The following is a 16,646-nucleotide window of genomic DNA, read 5'->3' as shown; positions in this document are numbered from 1 at the left end:
CGCTCAGGCACACGTCGGCACCCGGAAGGCAGGCCGCGGGAGGCTTGGGGGCGCCGCGGGAGGCCTCCCCAGCCTGCCGGCCGCACCCTCCGGCCCCAGGGCCACGCTGCGAGAACAAGCCATTTACACGCCATCTCGGCTCCGTGATCCCACGTCCGCCCCTCACTCTCCAACCACCCCTGCTGATCAGCTACCTTCATCCCAGGCAAGTGTACACCTGACCCTCCAGCCCTGCAGGCGACCCACCCTCCCGCCAGGGTGCCCCTCTTCCAAGAGAACCCCACTTCTGGTTTGATATGGGACGCCGACTTCTCAGGAGCACGCAGTGCTGTGTGGCGGTCGGGCCACAGGGCACACCGCCCGGCACAAAGCCCGGGGACAGCCTCCCGCGCGCCCCCGGCCCTCCAGAGGAAGGAGGCAGGAAGGCCACCTCTGTCGTGTCCCCTCCCTGCCACCCAGCGGCCCCCACCTGTACCTGCTGCCCCCACCGGGGCAAGCTCTCCCTCTCACCCCCCCAGTGGAGGTGGGGCTGGGCCACTTCAGCCCCTCACCCTCCCTCATCCAAGAGGCTGGCTCAGCGTCCCTCCTCCCCGGCTCCCGTCCTCTCATTCGGCCACCCCCCCCGCATGCCTGACCGGACACCTGGCATCCCCCAGCGGCTGGCACCAGCCAGTGCCTGCTGGCTGCCCCCTGGGCCCTGCCCCCCACTCCCTCTCTCTGTGGCAACCGCTGACCCGTGCGCAGGTACGTACAGAGCAGCCACGAGCCCCGGGCGGCCAGCAGGCACCTGAGCGAGCCCACGTGCCGGCACAGCAGCCAGAGGAAGCGGGACGCCAGCGGCTCTGGACACCGTGCACGGGGGCAGCGTGTCGACCTGGCAACACCTGGGAGGCGGGGTTGAGCCCGATGCGTTAACACGGACTTCACCTTGTCGCGCTTTCACATCCCTTGTCCGTTTGAAGGCGCTACCAGAAACTTCACACTGTGTGTGGCCCGCATCACGCTCCTCCTGGAGAGCACGGCTCCCAATCTCCCGTCTTCGGGAAACAAGTCCAGAAACAACAAAAGGAACCGTCCCCACACTCCAAGCACGTGGCTCTGTTCCTTCCCCCTCCGAAACCAGCATCCCCAAAGGCTGTCCCCTCCCCACCTTCCCCCAGAGGCCCGGCCTGTCCCGGCCACCGACACACAACAGGTAGACACTCACCGCCCTGACACACCCCTGACCCCATGACCTGGCACCCTGCGCCCCACCCCCCCGCGGGCCCCCCATGGGCCCCCTGCTTGGGCCCGCTCCCCTCTGCTGGTTCCTCCTCTGTTCCACCTCTAGGTGTCAGATGTCCCCCAACAGGTCTCTGGCCTGTCTTCTCTTCTCTGGGCTGTACTGTCCCTCCTCCAAACCCGGTGAGCACACCACCCTCGTGGTTTAAGATGACATCAGTCTTTTTTTTTTTTTTTTTTTTCAAAGTAAACTCTACACCCAATGTGGGGCTTGAACTCACGACCCCGAGATCAAGAGTCCCACCAGCTGAGCCAGACACGTCTCCTGAAATATCATCAGGGCCCCCGCCCCCGATCCCCAGCCCTGAACCCACCTCTGAATTTCAGACGCAAATCTCAGGTCTCCCTGACCCCCGCCCGGACACCCGGTGCACGACCCCCGCGTACACATGTAGAACCAAGAACGTGAGTCTCCGTAAAGAGACCCGGCCTGTTCTCAAGATCTCTCCTGTGTGCGGCTCTGTAGATGAGAGTCTGCCAGTGCCCCCTGGGCTGGCCACCCCTCCCCAGGCAGGAGACTCAGGCGCAGTGTGAGGGCCCTTCTCACAAACAACACAAGAGGAGATGAAGGAGTCCTGCTTGTCTCCACGTGACAAAATACCACACAGCACAGGACGGAAGCATCACTTACGGCCAAGGTCCCAAAGGACGCCTCACAGCACGGTACCCTTTCCACACGCTTGAAGCTGAAAAACCCCACACACTTAACGATGCTCAGGGAGGCCACGGGCAGTTAGGAAAAGAGAAGCAAAGGCGTGGAGGCCGTGGGGTCAGGACGACGGCGGCCACAGGCTGGGGGCGGCGGGGGCTGGATGGTCCCGCGGGATGCTGGCAGGCTCCCAGCTGTTCTGTGGGGTGGAGTTTGCAGGTGCTCGTCACATACAGCAGGTCACGCGGGGACCGGAGACTGTGACTAACTCAACTCTGCGCGTCTAAGATCCAAAACATCCTGTCCCGCACTAGTCTTCTGTCTCAGTTAATGGCTTTTCAAAGTCGTGGCCCGTCCACCAAGCGGACAGACCACAAACGCCTCCAGAAGACTCCCTGACTCACGCCACAGGCATCCCCGCCACACGAGCGCCACGCTGATGCCGAGCTTCAAAAATGAACGCGGCACAAGCCACGCTCTCCGACCTCAGGTGCTCCCGCTTCGCCGGCAGGTACAGCCCCGCCTGGACCGACTCACGGCCACCCGCCCACTGCCAGGCCCCGCGGAGACGGGCCTCGGTGGGACACGCCAGTCCCGAGGAAGCGCCCCGCTCTACCACGGGGGCCATGAGGCCGGCGCCCAGAAGCACTGCAGCAGCCTGGGCCTGAACGACACGCAGAAGCACCCAGAAAATAATGCTGTGAGGTGCAGCCGCAACCTGGTGCGCTGCCCACTGTGGAAGCGAGCTGGGGGGGGGGGGGCCAGAGCAGGCGGGGAGGTTGTGAACGCCCCACGGCCAGACCACCGTCAGGAGTCCGGCTTTGTTCTAGAAGTAACGAGGGACCCGTGGAGGTCCTTGTGTGCAGCAGCCCAAGCAGAGGGGACGTAGTGAGGAATGACGAGGCGCGACTAACAGCTAGTGCGACGGGGCGGGGACAGTGAGGCACCCAAGTGACCGACACTACACCCTCCCGTGCCTGCAGCCCCACCTGGCGCCTGCCCACGACCCCACACTGGGCATCTACTGATGAGCACATCCAGGAGCTGCCTGGAAAGTTCTAAACTACACACAACTGCAAGAGGAAACACTCTAGGGGCCCACCCCCCAGAACAAACAGTCACTAAAAATTCCCATAGTGGCCTCGGGTCTCTTTAAGAGAAATAAAACGTTACAGAGAAAAGTGGAGGTCCCGTGCGCAGGCCCGTACCCCCACCGCCCCAGAAGCAGCCACCTGCAGGGAACGAGGGGACACCCTCCGGCCACCTCCCACACTTGGACACACACGTGCCCGCGACACGCAGACCTGAAGAGCGTGCGCCCCCTTCTGCCACCCCTAACCTGCCTTCCGTGCACAGCGCACCTCTGCCGTCCAACATGCCAGCACTGAGCACGGAGCGTGCTTCTGCCCCCGCCGCACACCGTCACACGCAGCTGCTCGTGACCGGGCCTCCGAGGGACTGAGGCTGACGGTCTCAAGAAGGCCAGGCCAGCAAACTCCCCGAGCTGACGGCACAACAGTGTCCTCGAGGGTGGCGTGTCCCCAGCAGGTCGGCAGCCCTACCCACGCCGGGAGATGGCCAGCCGTCTCGGTGGTCACCAAGCCAAGTACAGTCAGAGACCCCTACGGAGGTGTGTCTGGACCGTAGAGCCCCCAGAGTCGGAGAGGGGCTGGCTCCACCATCAGTTCCAGGATCGGGACCCCAGAGAGCGGTGTCCAAACCACTCAGCATGAAACGCAAGCCAGGGCTGGCCCACCGGGCACCTGGCCCAGAGCGGTCGGGACCCTGGCCCAGACTCGCAGGACTCCCAGTGAGCTCCGCGCCGGGCTCCCACGGCCCACTTGGAGGCTGTCTTTACTATATGTCACCTAGAGCTTGGGAGACGCTCTGAACAAAGTTTCTCAACTGTTAAATACGTACCAAAGTGGCAGCAACCCTGACTTGTTATCTAATCAGTCCAGAGCAGCAGAGAAAATGCTGGAGTGTCCAAAATGGACTATAACAGACAGAAAGCTTATTTTCAGCAATTACTGCAGGAAAAGGAGCGGCTAATGAGATTCCATTTCAGAAACGATGCTGCATTTATCCCCACCTCCTCCCCTTGCAAACCCATCTTCCGTGGCCCACCAACAGCCCCATCAGAAAGTAATTCCTGAGGACGGGGACTGCCCTACTCTAGCACAAGTCTGATCTGAAGTTGGTGCCCAATGTCTGCTCATCGACCGACTAATCAAACTCACGAGGCGTGGCTCTGCCCTTCGAGGCCACGAGCAAGGCTGATGGGTGGCCGCCCGGGCACGGCTCTGCAGTCAGGAGAAAGGGACTTGCACCTGGAGACCAGGGGACCTCCCGACCACTCACCCCTTCCCGCCGTCGGGATGGCCCCAACCTTAATGCCCGCAGCCACTCGGAGAGGAGGCCGGGGGGCCGTCTGGTAGCACGAGGCACAAGCCCCCGCTGACCCCAGGAGTCCGGCGGCGGCTGGACACACCCCTGCCTTCCTACAGCCGGCTCTCTGGAACAGACAGCACCAGCGTGTCGGCCCCTGGGGTCAGCCAGCCTCTTGCCGTGTGCTCGGGACTCGCCGGGCTGTGGATCTTCTCGCGAGAAGGCCCGGCCCTGTGTCAGCTGCCTCAAGTAGGCACGAAGACAAGAGATGCGGCAGGAAGGAGTGATCGCCCCAGACCTCCCACCTGGCTGGCCTCTCTCTGGGCCCAGCCCCTCGGGTAAGGGGCTGAGGAGTCTCTGAAAAGCCACTCACCTCCTTGGGTCTCAGCATCTTCACTGGGACCACCCGGCTCTAGAATCCTCAGACTCACGAGTCTGTCCATCGGCACACGGCAGGAAGCCCGGGGCGGGCACACAAGTGCAAAACCACGTGGGCTGCTCGACCGCAGCACCTCGTCACCTCATCGGAAGTGCTAATGTCCCTCCCCAGCCATTTCCACACATAAAAAGGCAAAGAAGCCGGGAGGAATTTGCTGCCTTAATGACAAACACTCCTACTTCATAAAAAGCTCCTAAAACAACAACTGCCCCTGTCCACTTCCCCGAAGGGCAGGTGAAAGGCAGGTGGCGTTCAGGGTCGCCCCTCCTTCCTAGGCCTCCTCCGCCCCCCCTACCTGCAGCAGGGGGGGCCCGCCTGCTCTCCCGGCCGCCCTCCCCCTGCTCCAAGACAGTCCCCCAGGAGGCGGCCTCACCCTCACGGCCAAAACTTCCATCAAATGCCACGGGACTCCCAAATTCTGACCCCTCGCGGACTCTGCCCCCAGCCCACACCTTACGCTCAACTACCCCTGATGCCTCCTCAGAAACGGCACCACACGCTTCACGTTCCAGACAGGCCCACGGCCCTCCGCCCCCGTCCCCCTTCACTGCAGTCCTCGGTCTCAGCCACCCCGTGATGCCCTGTCCTCGCAGCACCGTGGATCGGCTCCCCGGCCGACGTACATCCTAGAGCAAAGGACCTCGGTCTCCATCCACATCCACGGGAAAAGGCTCACCTTCACTTGGTCAAAGAAATACACCCTAGAACCAGACACGACCTTCTAAACGAAACCTGTAGAATGGTAGCAATTTCTAAAAAATCATCATTTTGGCCATGGCTCTCAAAACCACGGTTTTAAAAGCGTGAATGGTCGAGTCCTCAAGAAGGCAATTTGTATCAAAGACTCATGAATGCTCGATCCATCAGACGCCCGCAGAGCTGTGCACAAAGACACTCACCTGAGGGTCATTCACAGCCGACCAGGGGACGGGATGTGAGCCACAGCAGCCCCTCCCAGGGGCCTGTGGGGAAGCTCCGAAGGAGGGGACTTCAAAGGCCACCAGGGCGGGGGCACTCCCCACACAGGCTAAGGCAGGAGGCGCGGCAGGACCTCGGTGACCGAAGGTCTCCCCCTGCACGTGCTTCATGCAGGCGGATACAGGTGGTGACCAGCCGGGCAAGGCGAGATTATGAGGAACTTTATTTTCTCCCTCACGGTTTTCTTTTCTGCCCACGCTTCCCATAATGAATAAAACTTTGTATCAGGAGGAAAAACGTGGGAAAGGAGTCCCTTTCAAAGGACTAGTAGCGTTACGACGCTGTGGTTCTGCTACAACACCCACCGGCAGCACCCGCCTCTCCCCTTCCCCGACGTGGGGGCGCCGGGGGCGCCCTGACAAGATCAAACCACGCCAGGCCTGGCCCGTGACCTGCTGTGTTCACTAACCCACGGTGTCGGTCTACGCAAATCCGTACACGGATTATATTAAAAAGCACTCGACAAAGCTCCTCTGTGAAAGGCGTGACGGCCCCTTGGAGAGCTCCCCTGACGCACTTGCCCCCCACACCGTGGCACAAAGATTGAGGTGGAAACGCTGCCTTCCGTCCCCTTCCAGCTGCGGTGGCAACACAAGACGGTCCACACAGTATGGCCACCCCACGCCCCAGCACCTCCCCCCTCCCCAAAGCGCCGGGCCTCACTGCTGACCCCACAAGGCCCCTCTCTGCCCTCTGCAGTGTCCAGGCCAACGCCGGCCACTCTGAGTGCGGAGGGCGCAGCACTGAGGACGAGGGCCTTGCTGTTCTGGCTCCTAGTGTCCTGCTCTGTCCACTCCGTGTCCACTCTGACCGCCGACTGCCCAAAACAAGTCACTGCACAGCGACACAACCTTCTCACTGCTTGCTCCTCAGCTAAAATCTGCTGTCCAATGCGACGCGGTCATAAAGACCTGTTTTAGGATTTCCCCAACCTTAAGAGCTGGAAAACATTTCAAAATATGCCCTCGGGATACAAGTTCCCCGATGTCAGCGAGGAGGTCCCATACCACCTGGTCACACCCTCCTCAGGAGCTCAGTGGTCAAAGAACCACACACGTCCATCACTCCCTTCCCAGGCCACATGCAAGAGGCAGAGAGGTCCCATTAGACTCCAACTTCGGGATAAAAGACCCAGCTGAGAGGCGCCTGGGTGGCTCAGTCGGTTAAGCGTCCGACTTCGACTCAAGTCATGATCTCGCAGTCTGTGGGTTCGAGCCCCGCGTCGGGGTCTGTGCTGGCGGCTCAGAGCCTGAAGCCTGTTTCAAATTCTGTGACTCCCTCTTTCTCTGACCCTCCCCTGCTCATGCTCTCTCTCTGTCTCAAAAATAAATAAATGTTAAAAAAAAAACTAAAAAAAAAGACGACCCAGCTGAGAAGGACTGCAGAGGGGCTCTGAGCCTCCAGCCCAATCTACACTCACTCACACACCCACACTGGGAGGGCCTCCGTCCACTCACATGCAGGGGGATGTGGCCAGGCAAGTGGCCACAGAGGAAAGAAGGACAAGAAGGGGGCAGGCGGCTGGGTGGCTCAGTCGGTTAAGCATCGGACTTTGACTCAAGTCATGATCTCACAATTCATGAGTTTGAGCCCCGCTTCGGGTGAGCTCGAGACCTGCTTCAGGTGAGCCCTGCTTCTCTCTTTCTCTTTCTCTTTCTCTCTCTCTCTCTCTCTCTCTCTCTCTCTCCCCCCCTCGCTCATCTGCACTCTCTCTTAAAAAAAAAAAAAAAAAAAAGGAGGGGGTATCCATGCACTTTTCAAATGTGGGGGCGGGTGCCTAAATTGTGGACAATGTTTATACCTCTTTGTGTTTTGAAGATTTCATTCCCTTAGTGCAGACATCTAAGGATGTGTAAGAAACAAAAATTGTACTTGAAAGGGTTCCCAGTTCTAGCATAGAAACATAAAGTTCTCAATTTCCAAACGAGGCTACAGCACCTGATCTACTACACGGGGTGTTAAGAGGCACTGGTCAGCAATCTACCGCCCTGAAGTCCGCGTGTTTCTAACCTACAGTGCCCCACGCCGTGGCAGTCTCACCCCCAGCTGGAAACAACTGTCCCTCACACGCTGGGGCACGGCACCCAGGACAGAGGCTCCAGTGGCGAGAAAGGACCTCTCTCCTTCAGTCTTCTTACTATCAAAGACCTGATCAAATAAAGACTCCAGTCGAAGACAAGTTTCAGAGACGAGAACCCTAAACAGTAACTATTTCCCAGGACGACCAAGAAAACCTGAGACTCCTGCTTATCATCAACATGAGGAAAAGCAAAAGTGCTCTTGAGAACTTTGCAAACTCCCCAAACCTAAGGCAAGTTGCTCCAGAGTCCTTTTAAATCTCTGCTTCAAAATTTTAAAACCAGTTAATTCTGTCTTGATCAACTCACACACGACCAGCTATTTCTCGAAAAGCTTTCTTCAAATGTATCATTTCAGATGAGGAAAGCTTACATTTACACACCGAAGCCGAAGTCGGGGTTAGGAGCACACCAGGAACTACCTTTATTTTGATTTCAAGGAAACAGCCACGTGCGCGCCCCGCTGCTCTGCCCCACCAACCTGCTTCGTTTCTAGGGCAGGGTCTGAACTGGGTCAGTCCCGTTCTGATCAAACACCACTGCCCGAGGGGACCCAGTGCCCACTTGTCAGCAACTCCTACAGCACAAGCGAGGGCACTCACTCGCCATGGCCCGGAGGTGACAGAACTCCTGGGAGTCGGGCCCTTTGGCCCCTGGGTTCATCGGCCACCCAGGTAGCAAGATCCCGCTTGCTAACCACTTCCTCGTGGGGCGCTAAGAAATACGGATCTACCCTGGACCGGCAAACGCAAAGGACTCGGGAAGTCTCGACTTTTCAAACTCCAGTAATTGTGCCATATGCGCACAGCACGCGTTGCCCTCCAGCACGGTAGGCAGCAGGAGAGAACAGATGCCCCAGGAGGGTCTAAGGGACCCCTTTCCTGGTTATTGCCAAAAGGTGAGAACCGCCAGCTCCAAAAGACCCCCACGTACGCCTGAAACGCCACCCCACCCCCAGGCGCCAAGACGGCTTTGTCCTCCCTTAAGATAGTGGTGACAGTCAGGGGCGAGGTGCGGACAGAGGATGGCCTCCCCTCCAAGCCCACGGTGTGGAAGCTCAGAGAAGCTACCTCTGTCCCCGCCAAGCAGAGCTGTCCAGTGCCGGCCGCGTGTGGCTCTCCAGGAGTTCTTTTCCCTTTCTCTTCGTGAACGTCACCATTACACAAGTACATCAAAAGCAAAACCCCAAGGCCTTTGGGCTAAAGCAAACCCCATGCCAAAGCCCACTCCGAGCAGGCAGCCGCGCCCACTGCCCCCACGGCAGCAGGACACGTCCACCGGGTCTGTGACCGGCCTGTGACAGCCCGGCAACTTTCCCACTCACACAACCAGAGTCAGCCACCGCACCAGGTTCCCCGGTGACTGAAAACGCGTCCAAGGCTGCTATGGTTTTGATGAGAATAAAGCTGTCTTTAGACCTGGCACCATCTACAGCAACATAATGCTTAAGACCCGCAAAAACCGTAACGTCACTGGGACAGCACATAAATAACAGACGTTACACAATGGAGGTGTGTCCCATTCGTCCCGACAGGATTCCACAATGCTTTGCAAAATGGTCAGCGGCACTTTCTAGCTGGGGCAACTGGGACTCCAGGCAGAGAAGGCAAGAGTGCCCTCAAGTAACAAAATCTAAAGGTGCAAACGCACCCCTCGGGCCACAGCACTTGCGGGCAAGACCGGCCACCAGAATGTCCAGTTCCTTTTACTTCAGTGCTGGGCTCTCCACACCCTACCGCCCGGCTCAGGGTCAGCCCTCTGGGAAATAACCCGGCCCAACAGCCCAGTCGGCTACCGCTGGGTTCTTCCCTTCCCTACCAGCAAATAACTGCGTTCATCATGGTGGGAGCCATGTTTTTACGAGCAAGGATATTAACAGTGATAATATTCACTTCCAATAAGGAGCACGCAAATGTTCCCAGGCCAAGGCAACTACGCCGATGGAGAGGAAACGGTGCTCCGTCCCGGAATGAGAACCTACGCCCTGGCCAAACCTTCAGGTGACAGGAGAGCATTCTCTGCAAAAGCAGGACAAACAGACGTCCACTGCAAAAAACACTAACTTGCCACGCCAAGAGATAACCTTTGGAAATGAGCATCTTTAACGTAGCATCTACCTGAAAAGATCTTTCAAAACCATTTACGCAAATGCTAATTTTGGTGTCATATCACTTATTTTTCTCTCAATGATGATCATAATATTACCGGGATGTTACGACTAACAAGCTGTATGAAACGAGCGCTTTTCGCAGTTCTTGGAGAAGTGCCTTTGCGGCAAAAATCTCTTATCTGTTCTTGCTATCCCCATAGCGGACAAAACCGACACTCTGGTACCTTCAAACGAGCAAATCGACTACAACAACGTAAGCGTTTCTTTACAAAATTGTCCTAACAAAGAAGATCAAAATGGAACTCGCTAAAGCCAAAATCCACACGGGTTCCAGCGCACGATGAGAAGGCCTGGGGCCCCGGTGAGACCCCCGTACCTCCTCTCCCCATCTGGAGCTCGACCTGCAGGAAGGAGAGGAGCTGACGGGCCAGCCTCGTTCATACACGCTCACTTGACACCTGTGTGCAGCCTGGAAAGGCCTCCCGCCCCAGATCCCTTCCCAAGTGTCTGCGTCTCTGAGTTGTAGCAAGAATGAGCTATTAGCCGAGCACGGTTATTTGTATAAGTCACTTCTACCTCCGCTGTATACGTCTTTGGGATGAGAGATTTCAATGAAGAGGGAACATCAAGGAAGAGAGTTTAGTATTTCCTGATCGATTATATAACTAGAATATTCATAACCTGTCATTTTGGTTTACAAAATTGCACTATTTAAAAGCGAGAACTTTGTTTCGGGGTGATACTTTTTTTGCTCCCGCTGTTGTAAAAAGGAGGCGATGTAACTATTCAGAGTTCCCAATTGGTGGGGGCCGGGGTGTGGGGAGCATCAAAGAAAACACGGACACACATCTTTTATATTCTAGAAGACATCTGTCACCCCAATGTCAACACGGGCTGCTCTCTGCTCTCAAATCCCGGGGACTTAACACAAACGCTCATGACAACTCTTACAGCTTTTTTCAAGGACTGGTCTACTTGCACACGAAGACCTCTGTGACAGCGACGTTAAAACCAAAGATGAAAGTGAGTCCAGGGTCACTCGTGGCAGAGACGCCCTTTCCCAACCATGGCTTCCTCCCCGGGCACAAAAATAAGGAAGGGGTTTCGCCTGCGCCAAGGCACAGACCAAGGAGACCCAGCCATCCCCAGACCACCGCACCTGCAGGCGTCACACAGGCCCTGCCGGTCAGGCCAAGCGCCTGCCTGGCCAACTACTGACCAGCTCACACCAGTTCCCAACAACACGAGTGCGGCACGGGAATGGTCTCTGGCAGGAGTAAGGCAGGTGCTGAGCTGTGCAAGACCCCCAGAAAGGGAGTTTTATACATAGCGAAAGGATATTCCCACGTTTTACATAATGCACCACAACCCCGAATTCCCTTTTTCAAAGGTTAACTAAAAGATCAGCCCTATTCTCCACCGAAAACTCAAAACACACACAACGAGCAAAAACAGAACCTTCAAATAAGCGCCCACTACAAACTCAAAAAACAAACCAGACGCGTCCTAAGGGACATCTCGACACCTCTCCAGCAACTTCTTCTGCGTCACCTTGTCCCCTCCGAGCACGGCAAGCCCCACTCCCACCCCGGAGACGTGGGTCTGGGCTGCCCACTTCCCCCGCCCCTGCCGGCCTAAGAACACCCTCACGGGCTCTGACAAGAAAACCCTCCCTTGTTAAGACGCTGAAATTCTGACAAGGTGACCAACGGCTCTTTCCCAGAAAGCACGCGGGGACACGGGAGGTGCTGTTTCGGCTCCCGCCACCGCGTTGGCCGCTACAGCAGCACATGTTACTACACAGCCAGGGAGGAGCTCTCCAGAAGCTCCCGGTCCTCGCGGGCGAGGCGGAGGGGATGCGAGAGGAGACAGGGCTTCTCAGTGCTCAAGTTTCTCTCTGCTCAAGAATCCCAAAACACAGCAGCATGAGCTGGGACGCCGTGGGGTACCTTTCACTGTCAGACCTGAAGAACCCCAACGGGCTGCCGGGGATGACCCAAGAGACCCGGGAAACGCACAGGCTGTGGCCGCGACTGCTCCCCCTCGCTACGCACCACCGTGTGCACCTCTGAGAGACCCGCCGATCTCACCGGATGGCACTAACCAGAGCGACCGAGCATCCTTTAACCCGCAGCACGGCACTGCTGGACGCTGTGGCCGAAGCAGTGCACGACACAGTGGGAGGCAGGGACGTGGACCAGGAAGGGTGTGTGTGCCCAAGGATCCCTCCAGGGCTCACCTGGGATCTCTGCCATCCTGCCGCTAGCAGGGAAGCGGAAGCTTTCCATGCACGCTTGCCCGGCCACAAGGAAGGGGCGTCCCTACTCTGCCTGACCTCACCAGCTGGGGGGAGTGCCCAGCCCTCCATCACAGCCCAGAGTAACAGAGGAGCAGACGAGTTCCGTTCACAGGCTCTAACACAACCGATCCCCAAAACCAGAAGGGGAAGGCAGCAGACCCAGGAAAGCCATGGACCCAGGCTGCATAACCCAGTAAGCCGTTCCAGCGGAGGCCGGCAGCCAGAGCGCTGCACGGCGGGGGGAGGGGAGGAGCGGGACAGGGGCACAGGGAGCCGGGAGAGCAGAAAAGCCGCTGCTGCACGGCGGGAGCCCAGAAACTTTGCAATGCAAGCAGCGAGCTGAGGCCAAGCGATGCCCCAGGAAAGGGGACCCCTGTTGCCACAGCACCCGGGGCCGTGCCCGCAGACACACACACACACACACACACACACACACACACACACACACACGCATGGCAGAGAGCTCTCCCGCACCGGGCAGGGGAGCGCCCCGGCTCGTTCGCTGCAGGCCCGCGCAAGACCCGTGACCTCAGCGCCCTGCCAGCCCCACAACTTCCTGGACTCCCCGCGGGGGCAGCCAGGCCCGCCCGGCGCGGCCACTCACCTGGGGGCAGCTGGAAGTTCTGGATGTTGGTCGGGTTCTGAGGCGGCTGCGGCAGGCGAGGGGCGAGGACCGTGGGCGTCAGCGTGGCCCGGATCCCGCCGGTGGTGGCCGAGGGCGTCCTGGGCAGGCTCTGGGGCCCCGCGCTGGCCGAGCCTTTGGGCAGCCCGGTGGGGGTGCCGGGGGCCGGCGGCGGCGGCAGTCCGGCGGCGGCGGCGGCGGGCAGCGCCCCTTGCATAGTTGGCCCGAGGATCATGCCGGCCCCCGCGCCGGCCGGGCAGCTGGCCGCCAGGGCCTGCGGCGGCGCGGGCGCCGGCTGCACCGCCGTCTTGGGCGAGTCGGCCTTGGCCACCTGCGCGGGCGCGGCGGCGGCGGCGGCGGCGGCGGCGGCGGGCCCGGGCTGACTGTTGGCGGCGGGCGGCGGGGCGGGCGCGGGCGCAGGGGTCGGGGCGGGCGCGGGGGCCGGGGCCGGGGCAGGGGCCGGGGCGGGCGCGGGGGCCGGGGCGGGCGCGAGGGCGGGCGCGGGCGCGGCGCTGCCCCCGTTCTGCGCCGCCGCCGGGGCTCCGGCCGGGGGGCCGGGCGGCCGGGCCAGGCTGGCGGCGGCCGGCGGCGGCGGAGGCGGCGGGGCGGCGGCGGCGGCGGGGGGCGCGGCGGGCGCGGGGGGCGCGGGCGGCGAGGGGGCGCGGGGCGCGGGCGCGGCGGGGGCGCCGAGGAAGGGCGGCGTCTGGATGACAGTGGCGGCGGCAGCGGCGGGCTTGGGCGGCGGCGCGGGCGCGGGCCCGTTGTGGAGCAGGCTGACAGCAGGTGCGGCGGCGGCGCGGAGCGAGGTCCCCAGCGCGGCGCTCCCATTCAAAGTTTGCGCGGCGCCGGGGCCGCCGGGCGGGCCGTTGCGGGCGGCGGGCTGGGCGGCGGGCGCGGCCGCGGCCCCCGGCGCGCAGGCCCCGGCCCCGGGCCCGGCCCCGGCGCCGGCGCCGGCCTCGAGCGCGCTCAGCTTCGCGGCGGGCCCTGCGGGGACAAGCGGGATGGCGCGGTGAGGACGCGGGCCCGGCCGGCGCCCGCCCGCGCTCAGGCCGCGCCGCGCTCTACCTGCGGGGGGCGGCTCCGGCGCCGCTGCGGGCGCGCCCTCGGCCGGCACGGCCGCTCCGGCTCCGACATGGTTCCCGAGCGCGCCGGCGGCCGCGGCCCGCGCCTCGGGCGCGCGGGGCGCGAGGTGGTGGTGGTGGGCCGCGCTGGCCGCCAGCTGCGACTCGAGCGAGCCCACCAGGTCGCTCACCACTTTCTCGTCCACCTCGCTGTTGAAGAAGACCTCGTCCAGCAGATCCGAGCCCGCCGCCATCTTTCCTCCTCGGCCCGCCGCCGCCGCCGCTCGCCGGCGCTGGGCGGGGAGGAGGCTCCGCGCGGGCGGGCGGGCGGGCGGGCGGGCAGGCGCGGGCGGGGGGCGGCGCGCGCCTGCGGGGCGGGGGCGGCGGCCGGGCGGGCGGGGGGCGGCCGGCGTAGGGGGGGGTGTAGAGGGCGGTGACGGCGCGGTGCGCAGGCGCGGCGGCGCGCCCGCCCCCGCCCGCCGCCCGGCGCGTTGCCATTGGCCACGGCGCCCCCCGCCCGGCCGCTCGGCGCCTCGTCATTGGCCGCGGCGCGCGCTTAAAAGGCGCGGCCAATGGCTGCTAGCGGCAGAGGCCGGGGCGCGGGCGGGCGGCCTGGGCTCGGTGGGCGAGCGGGCGGCATCGGGCCGGCGGGCTGTGGGGGTGCGGGCGGCCGGGAGGGCCAGGGACTGGGGCAGACGGACGGCTAGGCGCGGCAGGCGGGGTCCGCACCCCGGGCCTGCTGGGGGCAACGACGGTGACTCGCTCTTTGTCTGCACTCGTTCCAAAATGGCTGCGGCCGGAGCTGACGGGAGCGCCGGGCGGTCGAGGGAGGGAGGGAGGATGGGAGGGAGGCCGTGCTCCCGAGGCCCGTCCGCCGCTGCCTTCGCGGGGCCGGAGCCGGGACAGGCGGGCGGCGGCGGCGCCACGGCTGCGGGCGGGCCGGGCCTGGCCGAGGACTGGCCTCGCGGCGTCGGTTGCGCGACTGCCGGGCGAGGCGGTGCGTCCTGGGCCCCGCGCGTCCCCGACCCCGTCCCCGTCCCCGTCCCCCCGCCGCGGCCCGAGCTTCCCCGGAGGGAGTGGCGCCCGGCCTGGGGCGGCACGGCTCCCGCACACGGGTATCCATAAATCACTGGGGGAACCGACAGCGCTTGTGGCGACCGGCAGTCCCGAGTCGGGAGCGGTCCTGTGTGGACGGCCTCTTCCTGTTTGCTCTGTTCCCTTTGACAAAGTGCGTGACCTAAACACTGTGCACGAGCATCTCCGCTGTAGAACTGACTAGCTCAGGTACAGTGCTCTTCGTGCCGGGTTTTGCTTGTTTGCTTTTTACCAACAGACGGTGTTCCGGGACGCTTGGCGAGGACAACCGCGGTCTCCGGGCAGCGTGACCCAGCCCCGCGCGCCTGGGGGCGGGGGACCCGTGCACCTGCACCTCCGCGCGCAGGAGGAACGGGACGCGCCGGGTGTGGGGGCGGGGGGCTGGGACCCGCGGCTCCCGTGCCCATCTCCTCCAGCCCCTGGAGCCCGGCCCGGGCTGGGGTCTGGCTTTCAAATAGCGGAAATGTGGAATTCTGTATAAAATCGTAATCTCTAAACGCTTACAAATAATTAGAAAAGCTTAAAGTAGGCCAAGCAACAGCATTGGCAGGCTGATTTCAGGCCCCGTGTGAGGACATCTGTACCGGGAAACAGATGTGAGCCATCGTCCACACCCTCAAAGCATTACGATTGGGGTGGGGGTAGAAAGTGAAGCCCACTGTTCTGTTCCGCTGCACCCTGGAGGGCCGGTGTGACTGCGGGGGAGGGGGGATCCCCACTCTCAGGTCGCCCCTGCTACATTACTGTCGTCTTCCCGGAAGGTTGGCGGTGCCATCTCAGGGCACCCCTGCTTCTCCACACAGCGGTGGCTTCCTGCGTTCTCTGACGGGACCCCCCTCCCCCAGCCTCCGGTCAGGTCAGCCTGCACTCTTGGACGCAGGCCAGCATCGCTGCTCTCCTCTGCATCTGGCCTGCTCCCTGCAGGGGCGCTGATCTCACCCGCAGACTGCTCCAGGGCACTGTCCTACAGGAAGTGTGGGCGGTTAAGTCTGCACCCCACCTCACCCCCTGTGGTCCCATTTCCCTGCCAGGGGAGTCCCCGTCCCCTGCCCCCCCCCCCAGGGAAGATGGGAGCCACAGTGCTCCCTGGAGCACTGCCCACCTTGAGAGTGAACAGGGGCAGTGAGGAAGCCATGGGGCCACGTTGTGCGCCTTTTCGGTGTCTCTTCAATAAAATAGAGAAAGCCTCAGACACACTCAAACTCGAGAGTAAATCATGTCCGCGTTGCTCTGGCCGTGTGAAAGGTACGCGATGTCGGTTGTGTTCCCTTTGCTTCTGTTGTCTACCTGCAATACTACATAAGAAAACATTTTTTAAAGACCCAGGCCTAGGCTACCAGAGTCCCATTCACCTGGGGGACCTCCCCACCCCAGCGGATGGTGCTCCTCAGCCCCTTGGATCTGGCAGGGTGTGCCGGTCATCAAGAATGGATCCCTGACCCGGGGTCAAGTGCAGGAACACCTAACTGATCCATAGATGTAGACACATCCGCTTCTTAGGGCTGTCAGCATCATCATAAACAGGGACTTACAGAAACGACAGAAATTCATTCTCACAGTTCCAGAAGCCAGGAGTCCAACATTAAAGTGCGCAGGGTCCTTCCCACCTCCTGCCTCTGGTGGCCCCTGGGCTTGTACCAATCTGT

General features: G+C 61.6%; 1 protein-coding gene across 1 annotated transcript in view; it reads right to left on the bottom strand.

Moving 5' to 3' along the window:
- The window catches only part of TAF4 (TATA-box binding protein associated factor 4), a 66,172-nt gene extending 51,973 nt beyond the window's left edge, over window positions 1-14,199 (bottom strand). The window contains exon 1 of the mRNA XM_047067923.1: window positions 12,827-14,199. Within this exon, the coding sequence (XP_046923879.1) occupies window positions 12,827-14,159 (1,333 nt within the window). The 5' untranslated portion in view covers window positions 14,160-14,199. The remainder of the gene's footprint in view (window positions 1-12,826) is intronic.
- Window positions 14,200-16,646: the final 2,447 nt, after the last annotated feature.

This window comes from Lynx rufus, unplaced genomic scaffold (assembly GCF_022079265.1).
Source record: "Lynx rufus isolate CCGP_SWC_20201006 ecotype Redwood Valley unplaced genomic scaffold, mLynRuf1.p SCAF_8, whole genome shotgun sequence".
NCBI classification, from domain to species: Eukaryota; Metazoa; Chordata; class Mammalia; order Carnivora; family Felidae; genus Lynx; species Lynx rufus.
This window is presented reverse-complemented; position numbering and strand designations above follow the sequence as displayed.